The sequence below is a fragment of the Notechis scutatus genome, chromosome 9 (genome assembly GCF_049901735.1).
Source record: "Notechis scutatus isolate UNSWTSFEM ecotype Mainland chromosome 9, rNotScu1.2, whole genome shotgun sequence".
Taxonomy (NCBI): domain Eukaryota; kingdom Metazoa; phylum Chordata; class Lepidosauria; order Squamata; family Elapidae; genus Notechis; species Notechis scutatus.
In genome coordinates, this window is record NC_142017.1 from 33553 (window position 1) to 61199 (window position 27647).

At 42.5% G+C, this 27647-nt stretch overlaps 4 protein-coding genes across 7 annotated transcripts; 1 reads left to right on the forward strand and 3 right to left on the reverse strand.

The window, feature by feature from the left end:
• Positions 1–432: 432 nt before the first annotated feature.
• ADAT1 (adenosine deaminase tRNA specific 1) lies at positions 433–11446 on the reverse strand. 3 transcript variants are annotated; one of them, XM_087971314.1, is made up of 10 exons: positions 11258–11446; positions 11079–11147; positions 10950–11004; positions 8862–8992; positions 7229–7739; positions 6009–6154; positions 4512–4614; positions 3311–3427; positions 1974–2060; positions 439–761 (listed from the first exon to the last, which is right to left on the reverse strand). In XM_087971314.1, exons 1-10 carry the CDS (start codon positions 11409–11411, stop codon positions 629–631), a joined length of 1506 nt encoding a protein of 501 aa, XP_087827440.1. In that variant the 5' UTR covers positions 11412–11446; the 3' UTR covers positions 439–628. The 3 variants fall into 3 exon arrangements, with proteins under 3 accessions (XP_026540679.1, XP_087827439.1, XP_087827440.1); XM_026684894.2 differs by lacking the exon at positions 3311–3427 and having other exon boundaries at positions 433–761; positions 4515–4614; XM_087971313.1 differs by lacking the exon at positions 3311–3427 and having other exon boundaries at positions 433–539; positions 4515–4614; positions 11258–11445.
• A 1398-nt stretch (positions 11447–12844) lies between these two features.
• Positions 12845–24259, reverse strand: KARS1 (lysyl-tRNA synthetase 1). Of its 2 annotated transcripts, none has more exons than XM_026684892.2 (14): positions 24184–24259; positions 23862–23997; positions 23459–23624; positions 22965–23058; positions 20980–21166; positions 20756–20881; positions 19529–19648; positions 18376–18538; positions 18105–18278; positions 17414–17499; positions 16003–16088; positions 15524–15650; positions 14513–14656; positions 12845–13041 (listed from the first exon to the last, which is right to left on the reverse strand). In XM_026684892.2, the coding sequence occupies exons 1-14, from the start codon at positions 24240–24242 to the stop codon at positions 12958–12960; spliced, it is 1752 nt and encodes a 583-aa protein (XP_026540677.1). In that variant the 5' UTR covers positions 24243–24259; the 3' UTR covers positions 12845–12957. The 2 variants fall into 2 exon arrangements, with proteins under 2 accessions (XP_026540677.1, XP_026540676.1); XM_026684891.2 differs by having other exon boundaries at positions 24076–24259.
• Positions 24260–24309: 50 nt separating this feature from the next.
• Positions 24310–25375, forward strand: TERF2IP (TERF2 interacting protein). Its single transcript, XM_026684900.2, has 2 exons — positions 24310–24533; positions 24763–25375. The coding sequence occupies exon 2, from the start codon at positions 24859–24861 to the stop codon at positions 25228–25230; it is 372 nt and encodes a 123-aa protein (XP_026540685.2). The 5' UTR covers positions 24310–24533; positions 24763–24858; the 3' UTR covers positions 25231–25375.
• On the reverse strand, positions 25374–27647 carry LOC113423473 (carbohydrate sulfotransferase 4-like). Its single transcript, XM_026684897.2, has 2 exons — positions 27518–27647; positions 25374–26870 (listed from the first exon to the last, which is right to left on the reverse strand). The coding sequence occupies exon 2, from the start codon at positions 26862–26864 to the stop codon at positions 25734–25736; it is 1131 nt and encodes a 376-aa protein (XP_026540682.1). The 5' UTR covers positions 26865–26870; positions 27518–27647; the 3' UTR covers positions 25374–25733.

Consider the following 27647-nt stretch of genomic DNA (forward strand, 5'->3'; position numbering starts at 1 on the left):
GCTTTTGAGTTTGGAGGTTTGAGAGAACTTGTTTCATGTTGTTAGTCTTTACAATTATCACAACTCTGAAATTTGCAGCCTCTTGATAAGTGAACATCCCCTATTACAATCCCACATTACTATCACAGTGGCAATATGATAGTACAGGCTGGTAACGGTGATCACAATTCATTAAGGCTCTGTCAAAAATTATATTCTTAAAACCAACATGGAGAAAGAACAATCCAGGGAGTAAATATTGAAGGGGTGTGGAGGTGAGAGTTATTATAGTATTATTAAGCTTCCAAGTCCAGAGGGCAGCAAGAAAAACTGTATATGCCTTCTTTGCAAATTCAGAATGTTGTCCTGTTTTCAGGATGGGGATGTGTGTAGCCTCAAATTTTCACCAAAAATTGTGGATCAACAGAATATAAACACTCAGCCAAGCAGAAGGAAAGGAGTACATATACTTTATTCCAAAATCTTCCCAATGTGTTTTGGAGGAAAACATTACTTTCAGAGGAATAGTGCCAAAAGCACTGACATGTTCTTAGTATTGGCTATGATTTTTTTTAAAAAAAAAAACATTAATTGTGCCAAACAGCTGAGAGATGCGTAAGTGATAGTCAGACACAGTCACTCTGTTCCTTCATGTGAAATACTGGTAATGGCGGCTGCTCCTCACCCAGGCACCAAAGGCCTGACTACGCAGTTCCTTCCATGCCTCTTGGTATGAAGCAGCAGCTTCTTTGTACTCCCAGTATGTCCGCAGTCTCTTGGCTCTAAAGAGAGCAAGTGACACTTGGGATGAACTCCTGCTCTCTGGCTCAAGGCGTGGATGGACAACCATTCAACGCTACCCTTTCGTAGCAGACTTGGGGCCTTACCAAAAGCTGCAACCATCTGTTTGCTAAAATATGTTACTGTATATAGGGGGAAAGCTCACTGGCAGTTCTGCCTCTTGCACAGAAAAAACTACAGAATAGGGCCTTAATCCGGGGTGAGTGTTCACTGCCTTGAAAAGAAACTGAAGGTGGACAAAAGCAGGCTCAGTTTCACTAAAGTTTGGAAAGAAAAGCTCTACAGGGGCACCTAAGGTTTTCTAAATACTTCCTAATTTATATTAGTTTACACTCACATTTTATTAGCTGTATGACCCTCGCCTACACTGCATAACTCGCCTGTATAGCAGCCTGTTTGTGAGCTGCTGAGACTTGTGGCTTCCTGTCAACTTTCCCACTGACTCTGCTTCTTGGAAGCCAGCATGAAACTGCAAGTTGCCATCCCACAAGGTCCTTGCTTAATAATGGCAATGGGGAGAGCCAGGATTGTTATCACATTGCTTAGCAATGTAAATTCCAGCCCTAACTGCCATTGTAACCCAAGAACTACCTGTATTGAAAGTGACAGTTGTCAACCTTCAAGGACTACAAAAAAAAATATTTGCCTTCTCAGAAGCAGAAAAAATAAAATAAAATCCTCTATCTTCGGTAGTTTAGATTTCATCTAATCTCGTGCTAATATAAAGCAGAAAGTAGCTGCCTGCTCACCATGGAAATGTGTCTAGGGCAAGTGATAGTTTCGAAAAATATTTTTGAAAAAGGCAGGGATAGTGAAAACATGAATAGCACATGACCAAAAAGGAATGCACTATCACTCCATCATACCCAAAGTCAATCCCTTAGAAAGATTTACTGCTCTATCGGGTAGATTTGGGATGGTAAGAGACAAGAAAAGCTAGGCTGCTGTGGGCATGAGGCAAAGCAGCACTCCCAACAGGGAAGACACAGTATAAAGAAACTGATCTTTAAAGCCTTCATGTGCACATTCGGGTTCAAAACAGCAAACAGAGCAAAACATACGATGCACAGCAATTGAAAACCAAAAAGTGGATGCGTTAAATATAGGAGAGAAAGAAACCCTGAAATGACCCATGATCTGAGAAGAGAATAAGGTGATGTCATAACAAGTCTTGGGAAAATTAAAAGTCTTACGTGAGAGTTTCTGGTAGGTTTTTCAGAGGAATGCTGGCCACCACCTCTAGAAAAGCATGGAAAAGTTCCATTCTGCAAATTCGAGACCTGTCAGTAAAAGCAGAGCAAGTTCCAGTCAGATATACTTTCTGGTAAATTCCCATAGCAAAAGACCACAACAATAACTATTCCAATATTTGTGTTTCTCTACAAGATGCCCAGCTACCAAGAGAATTGATATTGGGGAATCAAACTGGTGTAGTTGGCTGACTACAAGAGAATCCAGTATCTGAATGCTTTACCAAAAGATACTCATTTAATCATTGTTGATTTATTTTTAACTGTTCCTAAACCTCATAGTTCATAATCAAATATCAGGTGTATTATACTATTATATGCCACATATATTTGGCCCAAATGATTTTGGAGGGTATAGAAATGACACACACTGGTGATATTTGTGCTTAGTAACATCAAGTAACTGTAGGCATCACCCTGTTACTGAAGGCTCCATTTATAGATAGTCTGGTATTGACTGGGTGGTGGATAGATCTTGCACGCATCAAATCCAACTCCTGCTGTGACACTTTCAGTGTTAACCATGAGTATTGCAGATGATTACCAATTGACTATGAGTCATCAAGGCAATATATTAACTCTTAACAATCACAAATACCCTCTCCAGAATGACATTTGGGACAAAATATCCCTAGATGCTCGCTCACTCACAGACTGCACATGTTAACAGATTGCTTACAATTTTACAGTTTCCGACAAACTATACTCATTTTCTAAGCAGTAAAAATGCACATTTCTACTATCCATGAATCAAAAAGCTTTCCTCCTAGTGATCAGATGGAACTTTTATCCTATAAAAACTACTCAAATTTGCTAACCTAGTTCTACCTAGTTCATCTTCCGGGTCAAACTCTGTCCTCTCAAAGTTAATTATTAGTTTCTGTCTTCTGCAAAGTGGCCAGTAAAAAAAAACACCAAAGTGCAACACAAAGGCATATAAACACTCTTTGAGCCTTGCTGCTTTATCACTTCCCTATATGCTCTCAAATGACTTTAGACCTTTGCACAAATCGTTTTACAGCTGCAAAGTTTACAGGAATTCATACCACATAATGTGGTATAGCTCAGGTGAATTCGTTCCTTATTAAATGCACACTTTTATTAATTGCTTTGTCATAAACAAACCCTATGTGGGAGGAAGTAATTGCAATTTATGTTATATGACTGTCCTAGGAAGAAGTGATCATCATACAGTCAGCATGGCTTATCCCCTCCTCCAGAAAACAGTCAGCAAAAGTCACTTGTTAGCTCATGCAAGGCTTTAAAGCATTTGCTCCAACCTCTGCTTTTTCTCAATCAACCCAAAGATCCCCCGTTTTGTCATCCAAGTGGCTGGTTCTATTGAATTGCAAGAAGGACACATCCATTGCTCTCTAGGCAGAGCCAAGGCAGACAAGGATTTGTTGGCAAGAAGAGGCACATGACATGCCTAAGTAATAAGTCAAGCACATGCAACAGGAAATTAAAAATCCATCTGTTGTCAAGCGAATATTTAATAACTATAACTTGAATCCAAAATCACCAAATAAGGACAAAGAATACTAAGAGTGCATTTATAGTTTGTTTCTTTAATCAATTGACTTAATCTACATATATTGATTTTCAGTCAGGCCAGCACCAATCACAAGTGTGTTACAAAGCAGACCACTTCCACCTATGAAGTTGCCAGCCACAGTTGCTGGCAAAACTTCAGGGTATCATCGATAAGTGGACCACAGCCTAGCCAGAAGCTCATCCTATTGCACCGAATTATCTCAGGCAGTAGTCTCATAAACTCTTCAGAATTTCACAATCTGAATTCTAACCCTTCTTAGGACATTTTGCCAAGGTGATGGCCGTTTTCCAATTCTTTTATAACAGGCGGAGGAAACAACTCCCCATACTTGCACCCCATCTATTTTACATTCCCCAGTTCACTTACCAGCACTACCAGTTGAAAACTTCGGCCTTGTTCACTCAGAAGATTTAAGGGGCAAACAAAATGGAAGTCTTCATTTAATCTCCTTAACACACTTCTACTAATCCCATGCGCCGCTATTTTCCCCAATGTGGGTTTCAAGGGGCCAAAATGTACTCCTAAATTTACCACCCAAAATTCGCTGTATTCACTCAGGTGACACTAGGACTTCAGGTCATGCCCCTACACAAATTGGAGGGAAAATCAGGAAGTCCCTGGCTACTAAAACATTGCCCAGTCTCTGCAACAGCATGAACAGCAGGGGCAAAAGAAAAGGAAGGCATTTTCAACAGAGAATGGTTTGTTTTTAAAAAGAAACCATTCTGTGATTTTCCAATCAACAGCATGGATTTTCAGAGCCATGCTTTAAAGTCAGATTGTAAATGTCAAATTTACACATAAGACCATCAAACTACTCTGCAAGAAACCAAACAATAAGTAAATCATTCAAATATTTTTTTTTCAAAAGAGATCCAGGATGAAGTATTGACAGCCAGAACACTCAAATCTTAGCAGGCAACATATACCTGGATGCTAAGCTCCCAATCCTTTTCTTGGAAGTCCCTTGTTTAAAACCATGTGAAGTGACATCTAATGGATGTTCTGGAACAGCACTCCAACTGATAGCTGGAAAATGGGGTTAGAGAGGTTATTTTCAAAGAAACAGTGGCTATCTCTATTGCTGCAAAACAATTCCTTCAGACTGATGACCCACACAGTATGATTTTGCTTCTAAAGTTCAGGAAATCTCCTATTTCACCAGCTTTTCCAGAAGTCCCTTCCTTCAACTCTTACAGTGCTAGAAATCTTATAGGTTCCTTCTTATAGGATTTAACCTTTTCCACAGGGGCTTTAGTGTAATTTTCAAGCAACACCCCATCTCGGACAGTATCCAAGGAGCATGAGCTTCTTTCATAACTTTACATAAGATTCAGATTATAGTTTTCTTAGAAAGTAGGCTTAGAAGTAAAGTCACTCTCATAACCGGTCAGTACTATAAATACCAGGCTAAAAAATAGATGCTATGTAGCTATTTTTATTATAACTGCTACAGTAACAAAATCTTGCAAATCCAAATGTGCTACTTCCTCCCTTTTATCTTCATGAGAATTAAGGGGATGGCCTAAGAAGTTTTCTAAACCATTTTCTTGGCCTGGGTTTAAGTTTTATCTGATTGTTGCCAAGATAAGGATCTTCCTTCTTTCAAGGTCTAGACTCACCACACAGTTCTATTGGTTTAGAATAACTGATTTCCAAGACCCTTTTGAAGTTCCCAGAACTGACTGCGACTTCACCTATGTGAGGGACTGCCTATCTCCCGGGCTGCTGTGATCAGGCAGGCTTGGCATAATTTAGTTTCCTTCAATTCAACAATGCCAGGATTCTGAAAGTGCACCTTCTCTGCCATAGCACTTGCCCTCTGGAATGAAGTTCCCCCCACATCCGGATGGTTTCCACCCTACTGGCATTTCAAAGGACCCCAAAGATTTGGTTCTTTGAACAGGACTTTGGCTAGGATGGGTAAGCCTCTTTGGAGGAGTGAGTGTATTTTGTTGCTGCCCCATTTTGCTGTTTCCGTTCCTTCTTTATTGCAGCATTCTTGTTGTGTAGTTTTGTTTTTATGAAGTGCCCACAGCTGTTGGGAATCAGTGTACAAAGTAAATAAAGTATAAATCAAGAATCAGTTCATCAACTAGTAACATGTTTATTAGGTAAGTGCACATGCAACATGTATGTGAAAGATAAAAACTCACCACCTTCTTTGTCATTAATCAAGCCTTCTCCTCTTAGCTCATCAGTTGTCTTTCCTATGTCACAGTGACACCACTGGAAGTGATCATTATAGGAATTTGCTCAAAGACCCAGCCTCGGCTTGCACAGCTTTTGTAACGGACCAAAAATGCAGTTCCCACAACACACCAGCTCACCACCAGCTCACTATCCTAATAAGCAAGGATGTGAAAGGGCAAAAGAGAAGTCTCACAAATTCACCCCCTTCATATTCCTTCTATGATATTTACCTGTGCCACAGGACACTAACTTTCCTTGTCCTAGAACATGGCCAGACTTGGCTGCTTCACGACCATGAATGAAACCTAGCCGGGACTGTAGAATTTTCAACTCTTGAACCTGGAAACCATCTGGCAAATGTGAGACTAGATGACACCTAGGAAGGAGGAGAGGAATAATGTAATATTTATATTAGACTTGTTTACTGCCAATCTTGCCTTTTGTTCAGCAATAACAAAAGGTCATCCATTTGGTGTAAAAAAGCAAACATATTCTGGCCACATCTTCTATATTAGTGTTTACAAATCCTCAGAATAGGGAAGATTTTGCATACAGAGCTAATTTTACAGACAGAGACAGACTAAGGCTAGGCCAAGTCATGTGTTTCACAGCAGTTAAAAAGGTGGCAATGGAAGCGAGACAATCAATGATCCGAGACATGTCACTTTTGTCCTTTGCTTATTTTAAACAGGTTTCTATCTCTTCAAGCTGTAAAGAAGAGTTGTAGAATTATTAGTCATTCTTGCTAAATGTTGGAAGCAGCACAAGATTTGGGAGAAGCAGAAAACAAGAAAAGTAACAGTTCTCTGTCCCTCAGCAATTAATTTACCCGTTCTGACCAGCAATAGCCAAATAAAATATAAGTAATTTGCTTAATATAAAAAGGTCACACATTTTTGCAATATAAAGACCTCTCCAAATTCAGGATGCTTAGGACAGAATGTTTGTTTTGTTGCTTACCCACCAGAGTGAAGGGGAGGAAAAAAGACAGACTGTGCCAACAAGAAAAACAGTTGCACAAAGCTTAATCCATTCATTTTCTTACTGGTTTGCCCAACAGGTTCTCTCTATACACAAGTTGGGACAGACTAGGTAAAATAAATTTGAAAAAACCATCCAGCGCTATTACCAGGATGACCTATTTTTGAAAACAACCATTCTCCAGATTCATCAAGATGTCAGTTACCCAGGACATTGCTAGCATAAAAGCAAACAGAAAATTTAGGCCTAGGTCATACATCTTTTTCATCATGAATAATTTCCATAAACTCAAGAGGCAGTTTGTTCTTCCAGGTAACTACATCTCTTGCCATCCCATCACAACTACTCCAATGCGGAGAGGCTTTACAAAAGGGACAAGGTATCCCATCGTGTTGCACTTGTGTAACAAGAAGAGGAACCGCAAGTGCTGTGCTGTCCCATCATGGTCGCCTAGTTATAATTCACTCACCTTGCCACAATGGCTCGGTGCAGAGCTTCCCAACTGTAGGGGCACTGACCCACCACCAGAGCTGGCAGGTAGATAGGCTGTTGAAGGAAATGCATCAGAAGTGCTCCCTGCCAGCCAAGAACATTCCAGCGTGCCAGTTTATCACTACAAGACATGGAGGCTGTCTGGGCTCCTCGGCCTGGCTTGATCCGTAGAAGCCCTATGGTATGATATTCAATGCCTGGCCTTCGGGAATCCGTTGTTTCTCCTTTGACACATTTGGCCCCTGTTCTATGCAGATCCACTATTTGGGTTCCTCTAAGGGCTGAAAACTCTGAATTACTGATAGAATTGCTAGCATCCATTCTTGGTTTCTTGGGAGAGGAACCAGTGACTGTTTCTTCAATCTCCCTTTTATAGCTCTCTTGTGCCCTACAGTCACTGCTGTCCATTTTGGGTACTTTTTTGGGGCTCAGGAGCAAACATGGATGGGCATCCATTTCCATCATTGGAATAATGGAGCCATCCCCACCTACAAAAAACAGGAGGATATACAACTTAAAAGAACAGAAGAACAGGCATATTTTCAACATCAGAGAATGATTATCTAATGATAAGGAATGGTGTCTTGGTAAGAGGCCAACCTATGCAATTTCCTGAGAAACCTAGGCAATTTCCTTTCATTATTAAATTCCATGAAATAAAAGCACAGGAACAAAAATATTCTCTAGTAAATAGGAATGTAGTAACAATGCTGCTTTTATTTATAATACAGTATTATAAATAAAAAATAACAATTGAATTGCAACCACCACTTTCTATGAACAGATTTAACAGTCTTCTAGCCAGAGTATGTAAGACCAGCCAAGATACATTATCTGCAAGCATCAGTGAAATTTCAGAAAGACAAAGTGAAGTGGATCTACCAGAAATTAGCTATAGGGCTAGTTTTCTAATAAAAATGTGTTTGAATGATTCTGTGATTTCATATCCAAAGCATATGTAAATTGTAATAGCTTTTAAGATTTAAACTGATTTGAACCTCTATGTCTGGACCTTTACATATATTTATTCAATAATATATACAATTATCAAACCAACAGCATTTTATTTACAACAGATAAAGGAAAACCTTTGAGGCACAGGGTTGAAATGAGGGGTCCCTGGTGCTCTTTGAGCTTGTTTTCTTGCAAAAATTTCATTACCCAAACTAGGTAATATCATCAGTGCACTAGTTTGGGTAATGAAACGTCTACAAGAAAACAACCAAGTTCAGAGAGTACCAAGGACCTAATTTGCAACAGATGAAACACACATCAGTCAATCATTTTGTAATTTAAAAAAAAGATTTATATCCAGTCTTTCCACACAGATAATGTAATGGCATGTCCCATTTTGTGACCTCAAGAAGTTTTGAGGTGACTTATCAAAGTGAACTGCTGATCCAAATAACTTTCATGATCTCTCCAGTCATTGTCCATTGTCCCATTAAGAAACTGAGTTCTTCCACTACCTAAACTTTAACTCCCTTCTTTCCACCACAACATATACTGAAATAAAATGTAGCAGTACTAAGTCGCCTACCAAGGAGTCAATTAAAGAAAGAGAAGTAATTCTCTCAAATATAAGTCGATATTATTCCAGTAATACTTACAAGGTGTGCGACTGGTGAAAAAAACAAAGCTGATAAATGGTTTGAGAAGCCATTTCCCTTTTTTGGTTCCAGGGGTGAAAATGCTAGGTTCCTGACCTACAGCAGCTAGCCAAAGTTGATGAATAAGATACCTATAGGCAAGAGGATAGAATCCTTAGAAGGCACAGAATAAATGCCACTCTTAAGACATGGGAGAGAAATATGGTCCCAGAACTTCGTGAAATGATTATGAAAACTTATTTTTTGCTGATGAAAAGAAAAAGCCAAGTAAACTGACTAATAAAAATACAAAGGGCTCTTTTGGCCAGAAATAATTGAGAATAGAATTTGGTATCTGCCAGGAATAACTTAGGACAATTACTGTAGTTGGGGGCATTACTTACATTTATTTTCATCTACAATCCACCTTTCCTAAAAATGCCCTGCAATAAGTATCACTTTTAGAAAACCAATGCAGGTATTCCTTGAACATTCACTTAGTGAATGTTCAGTTAAGACATCCCCGCCAAAAGTACTTACAATCAGATCCCAAAGTCACATATCTTGCACCACAACAGTCATTCGCCCTTATGAATGACCGTAGAGATGCTACAACATGCTCCTTTGGCACCAAGCCTGAGAGCCCCATGCTCACCTCCTGTGCAACCTTGGGTGCCAGAGCCCTTGTCCAGCCAAATGGAGAAGCACCGGGATGGTCTCTCCCCTTCCCTTCTGAGCCACAGCCTCTCGCATAAGTGGATGCAGTCCTGCCCCCTCCCTTGCCGGATGCACTCTGAGGCCTTTTCCAAATCATAAGAAGGGGTCCTAATCAAACCTGCTTTCCAGCTCCATCGTATTTCTTTCTCCCTGCAGCTCAAGACACTCTTCTTTCACTGGAAAAATATAAAAGTTACGTTGCAAAAGGATGAAATGAGTAGGGAAACCAAACAAGAAAGACCAAGCCCGTTGCCTGGAAGCTTCCTCCTTGGGGCTAAAATTAAAAAGCAAAGGAAGACTAGCATTTTCAACTTTCTGCAAGTCCTTTCTGGAAGTTGCCTTGTGCATGGACTCTCCTGGTCCACATTGGGGAAAGCAATGACTTTGGAGGATTCTTCTTTGGTTTCCCTGTGTGTTTCTTCCTTTTGTGACGCAGCTTTTCCATTTCTCCACGAAAGAAGAGTGCCTTGAGCTGCCTGGAGAAACACAACGGAACTAGAAAGCAGCTTTGATTAGGAGCTCTTCTTGAAAAAGGCCTCAGTGCATCCAGCAAGTGAATGGCGCAGGACGGAGGCACACCATGATCTCCAGCTCTGCGGTAGGGCAATTGCTGAAATCCGGGCAGTTTGGTGCTCCAAGTGAAAAATCCGGGCAGTTCGGTGCGCCCACTTGTGAAAAAAGCTGGGGCTCAGCGGGGAAGGGGAGACCTTCACCTGTCTGGACAAGGGCTCCAGCCCCCTCATGACTATGAGTGTGGGCAGTGTGGAGCTCTCAAGACGTGGTGCCAAAGGTAAGTGCGCAGTCTATCACAGGTTGGGGAGGAAAGCCCAAGCAACTTGGGACCCCAAGGGGTAGGAAGAGCATCAATAAGAAAATCAATCTCCCTTCAAAAGAAAGTAGAAAAAATGAGTATTGCTGTGATGTACAAGTGTTGGGTTAGGACTGGGGAGGCCCAAATTCAAGCCTACCCTCAGATGTTAAACCAGATGCTCTTTCTCAGCATAACTACAGGATAGTTTGGTATTTGGCCCCAAAAGACAGACCTTAACCAGAATCCAAAATGATTGCAACTGCATGCTTCCAAAGCATGATTGCCAGAAGCTGGGAGAAATCAGGTTTAGCTGAGATCTACTGTCTGCAGAAGCAAGAGAGGCCTTCACACGGATAACCAGATTCAAGCCCCTTAGGAGTATAAGAAGTGGGCTCAGCCTAGGAATAGAGAAGCAACTGGGCACAGTTCTTTCAGATGACGCCCGACTACTCTTTCTGGCAGCTCCCTTAGGAATCACCCAGCCTTCCCAAACTGTTTTTCAGGCAGCCCCGGCCCAAGGATGAGGCCCTCCCGGCGGCCACGTCTTGGAGTTCCGCTGTTTTCAATTCTCTCGCACCTACCTCTGGAAGCTTCTCTTGGCCACCACCTCCGCGTGACTGTCGTTGAGGACGTCCCCTGTAAAGCAACAGCGTGGCCGGGTCAGAAGGCGCCGGAGGGGCCCTCCTCGCGTCCCACCGAGCCCCGCTTACCCGTCTCCCTCATCTCGGACTGGCCGATACACTTCGTGCCGGTTCCCATGGCCACGACTTCCTTCACGGCTGAGGGGAGAAAGGCAGGTTACACGACGGGAGAGGAGCACGGCCCCTCAGGCCGGGCACCCTACCCATCGTCCCCGGCTTGCCACTAGACTCCCTGCCGAGGGCCTCACCGGGAGGCGGCCCGCCACCTTCCGCTCGCTCCACCCGCAGCACCGCCGCCAACTCAGTCCACTCGTGCGTGCCGCGTCCCGGCTTCCCCTGCTTCGGCAGCCGCGCTTCATAATGGTGGTAGCAGACGGCCGCCACTTCGTCGGCGTCCCACATGGCCCAAGGCGGAAGGAGGGCGGAACGGACCAGAAGTAGTGCAGCCCCTCCCTTTTCCGGCGGGAACCAAAGACGGAACAAAGGTTCCCCCAAAGCAAAAACACGGCGTCGTCCCGGCACTTAAAGGCAGCGGAACCCGGTCCTGGTTTTCGGTGGTCTCGCTGGGCTGGCGCCGTCCCGATCCCCGCCGAGCGAGCTGCCTAATGGCAGGCGTCGCCTTCAGGGAGCAGCTAGTCAAGGCTGGAAGCGCGGCCAGCTCAATGCAACTGTTTCAGCCATGTTGAGAGCGTAGTTTTCCCTATTCGTAGTTTTGATTTTATTTTGAAGAGATTTTTAATGAAAATTATTAAAAGTAAGAGAGTAAGTCCACTTACTCTATGTGACAATCCTTCCGCTCTTTGAAGATTTTGTTATCTTGCTCGCTCTCTACCCATCTTACCCAGTGGCCACTCTGGGCAATTGATAAACATCTTGGTTGCCTTTTCCTGATTGTTGAACATGCCCAGATCCTTTTAACTGTTCTCAAAGGGCTGCTTTACAGACTCTTCACTATCTTGGTGAGCCTTCTTCAGAACCTGCTTCATTTTGAACTGTGCTACTTTTAACTGGATATGGTATTCCAAATGGAGAATAGCCAGAGCAGAGCACAGTGGAATTGTTTACATTTCATATTTCTAATCATCCATCTCTCTCAAAGAGGTGTTCTTTCTACTTCCTGCGATTTTGACACTTCTGTCAGTGTATCTCAAAATATCCTTTCTCTTTTTAGGAAATATGTCACTCTGTTTAATGTCTGGTCAACAAGGACACTGATTTTTTTCACAAGCACTGCTGCAAAGTTAAATCTCCCCATCACCCAAGTGAAATATTTTGCATTAAACAATTTCTTGACGGTTGATGGACCGAGAACTGTTTTTTTTTTTTTACTGTATCAACTAATTGCTAGAAGTGAAACGCAGATTGATGTAAATAGAACAATGAAAACAAACTCTAGCTTTGCTTCATGGACTAGGCTGCTGCAGGCTTTAATATAATGAAAGCAATTTCTGAATTCAGCATTACCTGGTGCTGAGTAGGTTTTTTATGGGAAGAATCAAGGAAGAAGCTGTAGTGGCTCTCTTTGGTTCTGTTAGCTTACCAACATAAGCCACTGGAATGTACTGGCCAGTAACAAATGGAGAATGAAACTGGAACATCTAATCACTGGTATCCTAACTTTTACATTCAGTGAAATTAAGATGTGCTGGAACTGAACTCAAGTTGATGGTCAAGCAGGAACTGGATTGACAGTCACTACAACCCTCAGTTTGGCTGCAAAGCAAACAAAGCTCATCACTGGTAGATTTAAATCTCAAGAATCATATCAGAATCTGATGGACAAAGAAATGGCCCAATGCAAGCTAGTGGCCACAATGAGGTGCTTACTATCAAAATAAAATTACAGACTTCATTTATTCATGGCTGGAGGGAAAAAAAGTGGCCCAGGCCTGTTGAAATCTAGAAACGACTTTCCCTGTCCTCCATGCTTCTTGTGCAAGCTGCTGTGTCACACTGAAGTCCCCTCACTAGAATCTGACAGTGGATCCTTCTTCTTGTCTTCAGGCTTCATGGCGGGAAATAGCAGCACTTCCTGCAAGAAAAGGGGATTTCTGGTCATTCAGTACAGCTTCTTTTCCAAGGAAAGATCTCATCAGAAATCCCCCGAGCCACATTATTTCCACCTAAGCTCTTTTAAGAAATGTCTATGTAGATTCTCAGTCATTCAGGTCATGATTGTCCCAAAGGTGTTTTTTTCAAGAGGCAATTGGAATTTTGTTTTTCTTTGAAGATGGTTCACTTCTCATCCAAGATGCTTTTTCAGCTCTGAAGAATTTCCTCCATTCCCCACTGTCCAGTCAGAGCTGAAGAAGTGAAATGCCTTCAAAGAAAAACAAAGTCCAGTTGCCTCTTGAAAAAGCACCTTTGGGGCAGCCATAACCTGGATGGCTGACAATCTCCATAGACATTTAGCTATGCACTTTGGGATGAACACCCTTCGAATGGTACAGGACTATGAACAGATTTCCAGAAAAATTACAGGAACCATATGCACTTCCGTTTGAGATACAGACAATGCAGACTCATCCATAACAGCCTGCATCTATGTTCAACAGTGAAGGGACACTGGGCAGAAAACACCTTACAGAAAGCATAGCTCCACAACACAGTCCCTTCAGCAGTTCCAAGAAAGCTCCACACCCATTTGCACTATTCAGGTGATGGACAAACCCCCAAGTGTTGCAATGTACAACTGTTACAATAAATGGACGCTAAAAGTTGCAATGGTCAACCTTGTAGATGGACAGTTTGGTGTTGCTATGTGGTAAAGTGCTGACTGTGTGGAAAAATACTGGCTGGAGAAACGAAAGTTATGGGAAAAGAAAGTAGGAGAAACGAAAGTTATATGGGAAACAAAAGTAATTGGGCAGGGCTAAGAGCGGAGGTGATAAGACCCCAGCAATGGTATAGTTTTTGCATTAGCATAATTATGTAGATTACCTTATAAGGAAAATTTCCTTGTTCCTGCTATGACGCTTGCAAGCAACCTAATAAAAGGAGGTACCTGCCTTTGTTCAGTGCCTTCATCCTGAGTAAACATTGTGTCCGTGTGTTTATTTATCTACAATGAGAGGCCCAGGGCTCTGAACTCAGACCCTGCCGTCGCCAGGATGTGGGCAGCAAAAAGCCACACCCAAGTAGCCTCAGTGACTCTCTAAAAGAATGCAAATGACCAGCTGTCTACAAGGAATATAAATCCTTCCATTCTCTACCCAGTCAGAGCTGAAGAAGCTTCTTGGATGACAAGCGAAATGTCTTAAAAAAAAACATTTTAAGAAATGTTACGCTTTCCATTAAAGTAATGTATTTTCACATTCCCAAGTATGTTTTCAGCTCATTAATTCTCACAAGTGCGTGCATTAAAGCACAAGAATTATTCCTCTCCCTTTTATATGAAAGTAGTAGCAAATCTAAAATTGCTGCTTTAGAATGTAGGAAGCAGCCCATCCTCTACCCAGGCAGGCCCTGAATAGACAGAAAGCAGCCATCTATGGAATGCTTACTTTAATATTGTTTGAATCCGTCAAGAACATGGTAAGACGGTCAATGCCCATGCCCCAACCAGCTGTGGGGGGTAGCCCATACTCCAGAGCCATGCAGAAGTTATCATCGATAAACATTGCTTCATCATCACCAGCAGCTTTTGCCTGAGTTAGAAATGAACAGGAAGACAAGGATCATCTGCAGAGCCAGTCAGGGCAACTGGGACTTGGGGGGAGGGAGTTAGGATTATATTACGATTATATATGTTTATATATAACACCTGAAAGAAAAACATTTCCCATTTCTACTTCCAATAATTGGATTCTAATTTGACACTTCTAAATAAAAAGTACTGACCGCTACTCAAACCAATCTCTCTCCAACTGCTTCTTTCATCCTGAGTTCTGCCTGGATTTGCAGCTCCTTCTAAACACTAGATGGAACCAATGGCTAGGAAAATCTTGGCACAATGACCCTTAGGGTACCAGTTGCCTCCTTTCTTGGATCAGGCAGCAATGTCTCTATTCACTCATGCTGTCATCTCACAGATGGACTAATCCTATAACCATGCTCGTTGGCACTTCATTCCCATTACTGTGGAAACGTTTGCCCTCATATATCTGAACTGTGTCCTCCCTGGTGGATTTGTGTAGTGCTGCGAAACTTTGGGACAGTCCCTGAGAGAAAGTGCATTTAGTATAGACAGATTTTTCTCCTCAGTTTTCTTGCAAGCAGCCCAGAGCCAGTTTGGAAGGGAGATGTACTGAAGTCTTAAAAACAAACAAATAAAATTCCCACTCAAGAAATTTCTCTGCTACCTGTAATACTGGCCCAATCGCAGATCAGTTTTACAATCCAGTTAAGTTCCATCCCCATACCACGGGTCAGCATTTTCTTCCCCCATTACATATAGTCCTCAACTTATGACTAGTTAGACTAGTTACTTAGTGACCAATTGAAGTTATGACAAATTCCAACAAAAATACAAAACAGTTCTGGCAGCTCCAGCCCAGGCCTACACCCTCACTCACCTTAGCTTGATCTTCAAAAAGCTGTCGTTGCCGAAAGGGATCATTCAGTTCTGTGTAGGCATTGCAGATTTCTTTCTTCATCACAAAGAGCTCAAATCGTTCAGTCAATCCTGGTCGAAAACGGTGCCTGAATAAACACCAAAGGAGAAGACTGAAGACCACACAGAGAAAAATAATTATTCTGCGACCAGGGATACCAGGTCAGATGGTCTGCATTATTTACTCTATTTCATGAGATGGAACAAGAGATTTGAACAACTGCTTACATCTTTAGCCCTAGGAATCAGCTGGCTTTTTTGCACATCATATCAAACTTATCAGAGGCTAGAAACATCCCATAAGATAAAACATTTCTACCTTCTGCAATTGTACCCAAGGTTTCCAAATGTGTTAAAATGTTTATTTTATATAAAGTGGGTGGATTGGGCGGATTATATGCTGCACATCCATACTTTCATAACCACGGCATTTTTGCTTACCATTTGGCTAGAGGACTCATGATCTGTGGGTGATCACAAATAAATGTCGGATTGATACAGGTGACTTCTAAATATTCTCCAACCAGCTAAAAATGAGGATGGGAAAAAGCAAAACATCATAACTATTTGGGAATAATCCATCACTGTTAAAAACTGTATAACATGGTTAAGTTCTTTTCAGGTTTGTTAGTCACCTAACAGTTATTTGGGTTGGAAATATATAAACTAGGATAGACATTTTAATACTATGTCTTTAAGAGAATACTAAAACTGTAATTGGGTGTGGTTCCACAAATGGCCATAAGATGGAGCCAGAAACCTGGGTTGTTTAGTCTCAGTCTCTCTGTTTCTTCTGTTGGAGAGAGCTGCCTGACTGTTACTGATAGTTGATGTAAGTCTGTTACTGAACTGTTTTTGAAACTGGACTTTGTTATTGGATTATCCCTGGACTGAAAACTGACTGATTTAACCGTGAATGACTTGGACTGTGTTTGAACTTTGCTTAAACGTTTATGGGAAGTAAAAACCTACATTTACTGTACAGTGTATCTGTGTGCTGTGTGTATTATTCTTCACTATTCTCACTACATCTCCCTGTATGCACTCATTCTCCTAACGGGGAATTACCTCAACAAGGTTCATTCACATAACTGTACCACAGCAAAGCTTCAGGACCATAGTTTTACAGCATCTCTCAGGGCAACTGAACACATGGAGTATCTTTTTTCTTAGACTATTGTGATATGCAGCAATTATTTATAATCCTCTTGGTTTACAATTTAATCTGGATATTTTGTTATTGCACAATACTCATGTAATTACAGCAGATGATACAGTAACAATTACCATGGATGTTTGTTTTAATTGTGAATTATTCATTAATATAAACATTCTTTTTGGTTGACAGGATCTTTGTAAGACATAATGAGATTAGAGTACATTAATGACAGCTTGGTCTAGTGGTTAAGGCACCAGGCTAGAAAATAGATTTTGAGTTCAAGTCCTGTGTTAGCCATGAAAGCCAGCTGGCTGACTTCAGGCCAACCACTTTCTTTCAGCCCAACCCACCTCGTAAGGTTATTGTTGTGGGGAAAATAGGATGAGGAAGTTGTGTTGGATATGTTCACTGCCATGAGTTATTTGTAAAAATAATAAGGGTAAGGTACAAATAAATACCTAATAATTTATTAAATAACTAAGCAAGCCTTTAAAAAGGACACATTCCTCTGCCATTGTCAAAATGTCACCTATCCCAAGGAAAACTTTTATTTGATCATTTCTCGGAGGCCCGTAAGATACATAACACTTTGAATTAGCATCTCTGTAAGAAAGATTTTGGGAAACCCAACTCAGTGTGATCCCATCCGAGATCCACCTCAAATAAGAATCAGGAGAAATAGCCCCTCCTTACCTTATCTAGAAGCCTGGCTGTTGTCCGTGGGGATGGGCATTCAATGCCACGTTCTTCACAGATAGCATCAAAAAATGAACGAGACTCTGCATGCATAATGTGAAATCAGACATATTATATTATGATGTTAATATTATTTAATATGTAACTTTATACAGTTTTATCTTGTCACACATTGAGTATTACATTTTGAATTTCTCTTTCCAGAATAGAGTGGTTTTTTTCTTTGTTCTTAAATCTTTTTCTCCTTTGCTTAGAATGTGTATTCACTTGTCAGGATCAACTTATTTTTAAGGGATGTTTGTAATTTTTTTCTGCTACATTCACATTTCTTTGCCTGATCATGATCTAGTTTTTAACTGGAAGTTGTTGTAATGGCAGGATATCAAATGTTGACTGAGCTGCCTTCAGCATTATTTTATTGTGAAAAAAAAAGTGAAATCAGACATGACACTACTGCACGAGTCCCTCCCCTAACTTGGGCTGTAATTACTCATGCTTTCCCCATTCCTAGAAACAGTAGGAGTAAACCAAAAGACGCCACAGAGCCCACTGTAACACTGTCCAGTCAAATCTAAACCAAACAATTGATCTGTCTTGGAAGAAAACTTAGAATGCAGGCCCACCCTTCCTGCCTGTAATAATGGTCTCTTTAAATTAAAGAGGGAGATAAAATATCTTCCACTCTCACCTTCAGTCTCAAATTGATCTGCTGCAGGCAGTCTCACTCCCAGTGTTTTCTCCAACTCATCCACCATATTGATTTTCCGGAATGGTGGTGTAAAATCTATTTCATAAGCCTGGCCTTCTGGGCCTTCAGGATGGTAAGTCACCTTGTATCCACCACTGATATGTTTCACCATTCCTACAAGAGAAAACCATTGTTTTAGCCTAGCTAGTTTCCAAATGGATGTTTGAATGACCTCCTGAGCAGTTTTAAAATAAGAACACTTGTAACCAACCTGAAATCATTTGTTCTGTGATCTCCATCAGATCATGGTAATCCGCATATGCCATGTAAAATTCACAAGTAGTGAATTCTGGGTTGTGGGTTAAATCAATTCCTTCATTCCGGAACTGCCGCCCAATTTCATAGACCCTGTCCATTCCACCAACCACCAGCATCTGAAATATAGCAATTAACAAGCCCTGTCAGTATGAGAAGACAAATCCACAGGATCACAAATTGCTTCCAGGAGCACCATAGACCTGTTTGATAATATCTGTTTCCCATTTCAAGCATTTGAAATAATCTGTTCCCCATCCTTTTGTACCACAGAAATTAATAGTAGTGAATCAACCTCTATCTGTGGAAACTGAGGGAAAATAGAAACTAGAATTTTTTTAAAAGGTAGAGAGTAAATATTGGGTCTACTTGGTAGAGCTTGAATTATGCCATCCATAAACTCACAGATTTTATAACATTTGTTCCAACCACGTTGCTATGGCTAGGCTCCACAAAAACATGGTTTCGCTGCCAGATACTATTTTTAAGATTTTCAGCAGTTTTGATATTATTTGACTCCCCTTCTTTTACGTCCTGTCTAAGCAAGTAAATTGGGATGACCTGGAACAAGCATTAATTGATATGTTACATCATCTCACAAGTGCAGATTTAACTAATTGTGTGGATTTTAATGCTAGAATTGGCCCAGATTTGGAACTAGTGAAATTAAAGGGTTGTTGTTGTTGTTTTTGAAATAGAGTTGCTTTTCCCTCTAGGTCATGTGCAATATAGTAAGATACAGAACAAGCACAGACTGGAGCTACTTACATTTTTATTATCCCAGTTTTTATTTTTATTGCAAGCTCTGTTTCAGCCATCAATTCTATCAATCCCCCCTCCCAAATTCCCAGGCACTAAGAGTGTCAGCCACCGAGCTTCTGAGTAAAATATGGCCTCCAAGGCTGACAATAATCCTGTGATTTTCCAGACTGAAGTTAAATTCAACCCAGTCTTTCCAATTTCTAACTCAATTTCCAAATCACTAAATCACACAATATCTTTTACTATCCTGTATTTAACCTAGCTATTTTTATAGCTAAGTTTTGATAAGGCCCCGCATATTGAACCAGATTCCAAAGCATATAGAAATATACAATATACTTATTCACCTTGTGGTAGAGCTCTGGTGCTATTCTTAGGTACAAGTTCATGTCCAGCTCATTGTGGTGGGTGATGAAAGGCTTGGCCACTGCCCCACCAGGTATGATATTCATCATAGGTGTTTCAATCTAGTTGGGGAACAAAAAACAGACAGAAAATATTGTCTCTACATTTATAAAGAACCTTCGAGAAATCGATTTTGAAGACAAACAAGATGGCAAAAACAAATGGGAAAACATTCCTCATCCAGTCTACCAAAGATTTCAAATTCCAGGCAAGCAGAGAAGCAGTGATAAAGTCTGCAATAAGAACATAATCTATTAATGACAAAAATGAGGTAGTAAGGCACTGAGGTAGTAGTGTATGCTGAGATACATAAAATTAGTTCCAAATGATTACTAAAAAGATCAAATTAGCATGACTGAAAACACAAGCCTTAAGACTCTCTGCTTAAAATGTGTCAAATTAAAATTAAATTGAGTATATATTTTTAGCCACTACTACTTTGCAATTCAGAACATTCAGTCTTGTATTTCTGCTCAGTTCCATTTTTGAAATTATAGATCAGCTCTGAGCTGTCGATTATGTCAGGTTTTCCCACATACATCACTTCAGCATTTTAGAGAGTGATATCTCCCAGCCCAAAGTGTTAAAAGAAGGCACCTGATCCCTTGGCACTTCATCCAGGTACTCAACAGCCAGATGAAACTATCAAGGGAAATTATTCAGAGATATTCAAACAAATGTCCTCTGTCAGGAAGGCTATATACTGTCTCTCGGGCACAGAGATTAACAGTTTCCCATTGCTACTACTGATGTTTGCAGAAGGGAATGTAGTTCCAATACCAGCAATGCTTTCTTTTCTCTGTTTCTCTAAATAACCACTTTGCAGCTGCCATTGCTTCCTCCTCTATTCTAAAATGCCTTTTTCCTGGGCACACAGCAAATACAGTATCTTCTGAACCAAGTAGTGGCACTGAAGCATTTGACCATCCTCAACAAACCATGTTAAGAGGACCTGGAAGATCACTTACCCAACCACAATCTATTTTATAACATCCCTGCCTGGCCTCTTATAAATGTATTTTTATTCTAACAATTTATATGTATTTTGGGGTCTTTGCTCTAAAATTTAAGCTTAACAATGCAAGGTAAATTCCTATAAAAGATTGCTCTTTGAGATATCTACAAGCAATTACTACACTGCATTTTAACATATAAAAGCAAATACCCACCTCCAAGAAGCCCAATTCATCCAGGAAATTTCGAAGGTATGTTATGATTTTTGCTCGAATTATGAATTTTTGCCTTACAAAATCATTAAGAATTAAATCCAGGTATCTCTGTCTAAATCTGGTTTCCTAAAAATAAATTAAAATGAAGATAATAAAATACCGCAAGAAGGCACTCTTGGAGACTATCAAGTAAGTTGCCAAGAAAGCAGCAGCATGTCTGATACCTTGTCTTTGAGCCCAAAATGAAGATGAGGGAGCATATGCAGGCATGGTGACAGCAGAACAATTTCATAAGGAATAATACTCAGTTCCCCTTTCTTGGTCTTTCCAGGATTCCCCTGGACCCCAATGATATCTCCACGGCGAAGCTTGTTGTTAACACATATATATTCTTCTTCAGATTTGTAGTTTCTGAAAGAATGTTTACAATTCAGTAAACAACATTTCTAGGTAAATCTTTTCAGCCTTATCAATTAAATATTCACAATCCATTCTATTCTATATTGCTGAGGGGAAATTTCTATAAAGATTATTTTTCCCCAAATTGATTCTCCAATAGTGAAAAAATATTTACATACCAAGCCTAGCCAAAGAAATAGAAATAGAAATAGAATTTCAATCTCAGACTAAGTTACAAGATCTGAATTTTGTTCTATAAATTTAACTACATACAACTATTTTAATGAGGCACTATACACTGATTGCCATGCCACAAGGACTTGTTTAAACACATGCTGGATCAAATGGAGCAATCATCTAGTGTAGCATTCTATATCACACAATCCGATGGATTTTGGAGATTTGTAAGCTTGGACAGCAGGACAATATCCCTCTTCTAGAACTGTTTTGCAACAATTGACATTACGATATATGTCTGGGATTCCAGAGGTAGCAGTCACTAAGATAAGTAACAGTCAGGTAGACAACTTCCTTGAGAAATATTAACAAACTTCTCCTTGTGTAGTACCGTCATCTTTGTCTCCCCTGTGCCACAAGTATATTGAGTTGCCTGCTTAGTTTAATTCATGAAATATACTGGAATGTTACTGAACATATATTAAGATACTAGTTCGATATCCGTGCTTCATTATGAAACTATATGGTCGGGCTTAGTTTTTGAAGAGGAAAATAAGGGGGGGAATCTGCTTCTGCCTACCAGCATCCATCGGTATTCATCTGGCTAGCATCCTGTCAGTGTGTGAGAGTTGAGAACTGTTTGGAAACTGAAACAGTATTTGCTGTGTGAGCAAGGAGACAGCAAGGAGCCTGGGCATGGCTTAGCTCAACTGTTCTGTACTAAAGCTGCTTGGTGCTGTGAAACTAAAACTGAAACTCCTCTTCTGCTTGTGTTTTGCATTTGGAAGAGATTTCTTTTCAGGTGGGGAGGGGGAGTAGAACTCCTTAGCATCAAAGCATGTTAATAATAATATACAAAATAGTAATGTTCTGATGGTCATTTCGAAAAATCCTTTCTTAGTGAGCACCTAGAAGCCAAGAGGAACATGGGTGCCAAATTTCACGTTTGTAGGCTTTACAGTTCTGGAGATTTTGCGATGATGAGTGGTATTTCATTTGTGTATATATACAGATAGATAGATTCCGACTGTTAAAAAACAGAAATCAGCACAATATTAAAAATGCTAAGAGCTCAAAACCAACAATTATCAAAATGTTTTGAGTCTAGCTCTTAAAACAAGGGGGGTTGAACTCACAACCCTTCTTAAATTGTTAAAATAACATGCACAAACATCAGAATATGTTGAAGAAGTATATATGATTAACTCTGCTTTAATCCTCTTCTGGAAAGAGGATTGTATATATGTATTTGGGACACCGTTACTTAGTGCAATCTTGAACCACTTATCAGACCATGGTTTTATTTTCATATTCTTTCTACCTTTCCTCAAAAATTTTGGGGAGAGCGAGGCGTTTAAGGCACTGTTGATTCCAAGCAACTTCCTGGACAAGTTTTCTTCAGTTTTCTTGGCAAATTTTTCAAAAGTGGCTTGCTACTGCATTCTTCTTAGGACTGAGAGTAAATTCCCCAAGGTCACCCAGTTAGCTTTGTGCCAAAGGTGAGACAACAACTCAGTCTCCCAGCTTCTAGCTTGGTGCTTTAACCTCTACATCAAACTGGCTCTCATTCTTAAATATACACACCAAAGCAAAACTAAAATATATGATCAGGAAAAAAGAAATTAATGCTTACCTGGAGTTTGCCATCACCTGTAATTTAACCCCCTCCCCACGAAGATCATAAAAGATCAACTTTCCTCCAGAGGCACGTTTTGCATGGATCCGACCTCCAAAAACAGAACCAAAAAGAGTTGTTGTATTATCACAAAAAAAGCACACCATCATAGGCAACAAGCAAACCAGGAACAAGAGCAACAAAAAACAGCAAACTATTCCCTTGCATTCTTCATCAAAGGTCAATCTGGCAAGGTGAGCTAGAAAAGAAAAACATACCCTAATGGCTATATCGATTATCATCACACTTCTTCCATTCCAAAAGAGCCTTAACAGAACATGACATCTGGGTTTCCATCAGAAAACACACTAAAGGGTTTTTTCCCCCCTTTTGTTACTACTTCGAAGCAGAATGCTATCTCAAATCTCAACTACAGCGTCTTCTGGGGGGGAAAGGAAACAAGATCTGCATTGAAAGCTGCTGTCTTCCCAGTATCCCAAGTGAGCCTTTACCTGCCACTCTCACCGTGATGTTGGTTAGGTGATCCCCTGCTTGCAGGAAGCTATACTTCTCTATAAAGTCTGTCAGGGAGAGATCCACGTGAAATTTATGCGGGTAGGGATCCTCGCAAGTACCCTTCAGGTGCTGAATGGCCTGACTACGGATCTTGTAGTATTGCTGTCAAGACAACGAGGGAAGGCTTCTGAAGGACGAAAAGGCGCGAGGGGAGAACGATCTCGCAAGCAGAAGCGCCCTCCATCCACGCCTCGCGCCCTCCCCATCCCGAGCAACGCCGGACTCGCTTCCGGCCGTTAGAAGGCAACCACTGGGCCGGGGCCATGCGCGAGCCTGGCCGACCGCGCTGGAGGCTCGGCTGTCCCGTTGCCGCCGGCTGCAAGCTCCCCGCCCGCTCACGTTGGGGTCAAGGTCCTCCTCCTCCTCGGCGCCCGCGGCGTCGGCCCGGTGCGACGAGACCTTCTCGCCCATTTCCTGCTGTTTCGCCTCCTTCTCGGCCGCCTTCTTCTCGGCCTTCAGGCGCCGCTTCAGTTCGCTGCGAGAAAAGCCGGGGATTTTTAGAGGCGCCCTCCGGTCGCCGCCCCGCCGCCCCTCCCGCCGTTCAGCCACCCACCTCGGCTGTCTGCGGCCGCCGCTCAAGAGCCGCCGAGCCCAAGCCGGGCGGCCCCCCGACAGCAGCCGCGCCAGGGCCAGCATGAGTGGCTGGCGGAGCGACACTCACTTCTTACTAAGGCGAGGCTCGGCCTCGCTCAGCGTGGAGAGGCTTGGCACCGTCGCCATCTTTGCCGGTCGGAAGCACGCGAGGGACTTCCGCCCAGCGAGGAGTAGGCGCGCAGACGGGGGGGCGTCCAGCCGCAGCGCTCCGCCCAGCGGCCGGAGGGCGACGTGCGCCAGGAGCGCTGCGAGGGTCCGGGCGGAGCTGTGGCGGCTTCCATTTCCGGCTGGCGCCCGCCAAGAAAACCCCCGAAGCGGCCCTTCCCTCAGGCTGGAGGGGTCTGCCTGCTGGAGAGTTCCGATGGAGGGGTCGAGGTGCCCGCGCTCTTTCGGGAAGCCAACCGGGAGTTCGAGCAGGTAGTTCGGGCCCCGTGCGTGGAGGAAGCGGGCGGGCCTTTCGGGACCCCCGATGGGCAGCGGAGCCGTCGAGCCTGCCTGGCCGTCCAAGGGCGCCTCGGGTGGGCCAGCAAGTAAAACTGGAGGGAAACTGCAACTTCTGAATCCCGTTTTCTGTTGCCCGCCCCCCACCTGCGCCTTTGAGTATCTCAACGTTTGACTGCCGGGCTCTGATTTGCTTCCCTTCCAGGGAGACGACGAGCAATCCGGCTGGGGAGAGCCCGCGCCCCCCGCCTCCCCGGGCCTTGGGAATTCGAGAGGAAGGCGGACACCCCCGGACGCCCAGATGACGGTGGAGATCGGTGCAGCCGGTGCCGTGCCCGCCAGCCGCCGGTCGCCGGAGCCGGAGGAGCGCCCGGCTCCCCCGGCTGCCCACGTGGCCCTGGCAGTCAAGGACATGGAGCGCTTGATGGGGGAGTTCGGCGTGGATCTGGCCACGGTCACTCACGCTTTTCTGAAGAACAGCGGGGAAGTGTCCGCCGTGGCCAGCTGCCTGCGGACCGGCCGCCGTCCGGACGGGCGGCCTGTTTGGAACAGACAGGACGATGAGGACTTGCTGAAAGGCCGAGAGGGAGCCAGGAATAACTTAGAAACAAAATACGGAGTAGGAAATGTAAATAAACGAGTGTTGTTCAGGAAAAGTTTGTGCCAGGAGTGAAAATCACCAAAGCTGCTGCAGTAGGGACAATTGTCTTTTGTGCAATTTTTATTTCCAGAGTAAACTGTTTACTGTTAATTAGGATTGAAGTTGTTCTTGAATGGTCAATGTGAATCTGACAATAAAGTTTTACAGAACAGTCTTATATATTCTGTTACATCCATGTTTCTCAGTTAATTGACAAAAACATTCTATTAGGCAGTAAGCTATATTTAAAAATAAAGAAATACATGTTATCTACAATGAAGGTGGGGGGGCTGAAACCAGGTCAAGAGAACAGATCCATGGCCATGTGAAGCATTCCAGCTGCCAGTCAGATAGCAGACTGAGTGCAGATTGTGAACCGATGGACAAGTTACTATAGAGGTTTTGGGTGCTTTTCCTTGTCAGCTACTCCAACGTTGCTTGCAGGGCAAATGCCAGGTGATCCTTCATCCTTTCATGTTGGGATCCATTTACACAGGCTGCAGCTTCCTGGGGCAGTCTAGTTGGGAAGCTTTGAGCTACTGGAAGCTGGACAGGCAGTTTTTATATTCAACTGGGTCAAAGAGGTCAAATGCCATGTTATTTTGCTCATCCTCAGATCTAGCAGGCCGGTAACCCAAAAGTTTCATAGCTTCCTTGCAGATATTTTGTAACATTGCTGCTTGGAGATAAGAAAGAGTCTTTCTCCAAGCCTGTGACACATTCATTGCATCTCTGGCATCAGTGTCAAAAACCTTGGTACCAAGGCCTTGGCCGTGTGTGATATGCTGCACCCAGGACTGAAGATTGGGAAGGAAGGGAAGCCCTGCAAACTGATACAGCTGAGCAGCTCTTTCCAAGGGAGTCTTAACAATATCCTCGTAGCGCACTAAGAGGTAGCGATCTTTGAGGGACTGCTTGACCTCGGTGTATATATCAATGTGGCTTTTGCAAATTGCCTTCATGGCAGCATAGGGCTTAATGTCCCTTATATTCTTATGCCCAACCACTATCTTTGTGTCACGGGCAAGTTCACCTGCTACATTCTCACGGGAATGGAAAACAGCCCTGGGATCACGGACCAGGTGGATGATTCTGAGGTCCAGGGTGGGGTCAGTGAGGAGAGGATAAAGCACCTTGAGATTGAAGAAACGGACTTCCTTTAAGACAACATGGCTATATGTCTTACAAGCCTCTTCCACTTTGCTGAATGGATAATTTCCACAGAGTGTCTTGCAGGAGTGTTTGGAGATGATGTCACTGCGCTGGAAAAGGTCACATGCAGGAGGAGAACACAAAGCTCGGCTGGTCTCCCACTGAAAAAGCACAGACTTATTCCTGTGCTCATTCATGTAGGCATCGAAGACGGACATGTCACACTTGAAGACTGACCGAATAAGGTCCCGCACTGCCATGTGCAAGACCTTGGCACTGTTTTGATACATAGTTGCCCATACATGCCAGGCTGGCTCCATCAGGTAGAAAACACTGGGGTGCTGACTGAAGAGCTGCCCTACAAAGGATGATCCAGACCTCCAAGAGGAGAGGATGAGGATATGCTTCCGAGACAACTGTTCCTGGGGACTGTGCTGAAGCTGAAAAATGAAACAGAGGAGAACTACCTGGATTGCTAAGATCACCAGGATGTCAGTCTTGTTCAGCTTCAACATGGCTGCCTGGAAGTGAGAGCAGAAGACAGACAAGTGTCAAAATGCTAAACTATGTTTCCTTGTTATCTCAATAGCTGCTGCTATTAGTTGCTTGTGGTAGCTGTCCTATAAACCATACAGTCACTTGCTTATCACAGCTAAAAAAATTATTTGCCTTGAGAATTCCTGTTCTATAGAAATAGGCCTAGACCCCACTTTCAAACCCTTTTCTAAGGCAGAGGAAGTCCAAGAGTGATCAGAAAATTACAGTTCTAATGGCACTAGTTGTTGTAGAACTTACACGACAAGGCAAATCTTGATATCCAGTTCATAGGATCTCATAAGTGATCCAACTGATTTTTGGAAAGCTCCATAAAATTGTAAGAAGGAAGTTTCCAACTCTTTAATGTAACAGCCCAATCTTTATTCTACTGCTGGCCACAGTGCAGGGTAAGCATGGACAGCTGGTAGTTATTGGCTTGGTCAATGAAGCAGAATGTGGCTGTTGTAAACACAATTATCATCTCATACTTGTTAATTTTGCAAGGGTCATAATTCAATCTGGCCTCTGCTATTTTCATTCAACAGAAACCAGTTGCATCTCACACCTCTGTTTAGGGCCCTCTTCCCCACGTGCAGCTTGGTCTTCACGTGTTAGCACTTGTCTCACTTACCTCTTGAGCCTCTGGGAGTTGAAGATCACAACTTTTTCATAGGCTGTAGCCAGCTAGGGAAAAAAAAACCTCTCCCTTCCCAGAGCAGGGGCAGCACGCACTGCTTGCCAGCTGTGATTCAATGTACACT

Bases quoted from the DNA above. Each gene is read 5' to 3' on its own strand.
- KARS1 (XM_026684891.2), bottom strand. From the start codon at position 24,158: ATGCTGGCCCTGGCGCGGCTGCTGTCGGGGGGCCGCCCGGCTTGGGCT. The intron at 23,998-24,075 runs GTGGGTGGCTGA...CTTTTCTCGCAG, and splicing joins GGCGGCCGCAGACAGCCGAG to CGAACTGAAGCGGCGCCTGA. The intron at 23,625-23,861 runs GTGAGCGGGCGG...TTGTCTTGACAG, and splicing joins AGGAGGACCTTGACCCCAAC to CAATACTACAAGATCCGTAG.
- ADAT1 (XM_087971314.1), bottom strand. From the start codon at position 11,411: ATGTGGGACGCCGACGAAGTGGCGGCCGTCTGCTACCACCATTATGAA. The intron at 8,993-10,949 runs GTAGGTGCGAGA...TCTTGCCTATAG, and splicing joins GCCAAGAGAAGCTTCCAGAG to GTATCTTATTCATCAACTTT. The intron at 4,615-6,008 runs GTAAATATCATA...CCCATTTTCCAG, and splicing joins GTTAGTGTCCTGTGGCACAG to CTATCAGTTGGAGTGCTGTT.
- TERF2IP (XM_026684900.2), top strand. From the start codon at position 24,859: ATGACGGTGGAGATCGGTGCAGCCGGTGCCGTGCCCGCCAGCCGCCGG.
- LOC113423473 (XM_026684897.2), bottom strand. From the start codon at position 26,864: ATGTTGAAGCTGAACAAGACTGACATCCTGGTGATCTTAGCAATCCAG.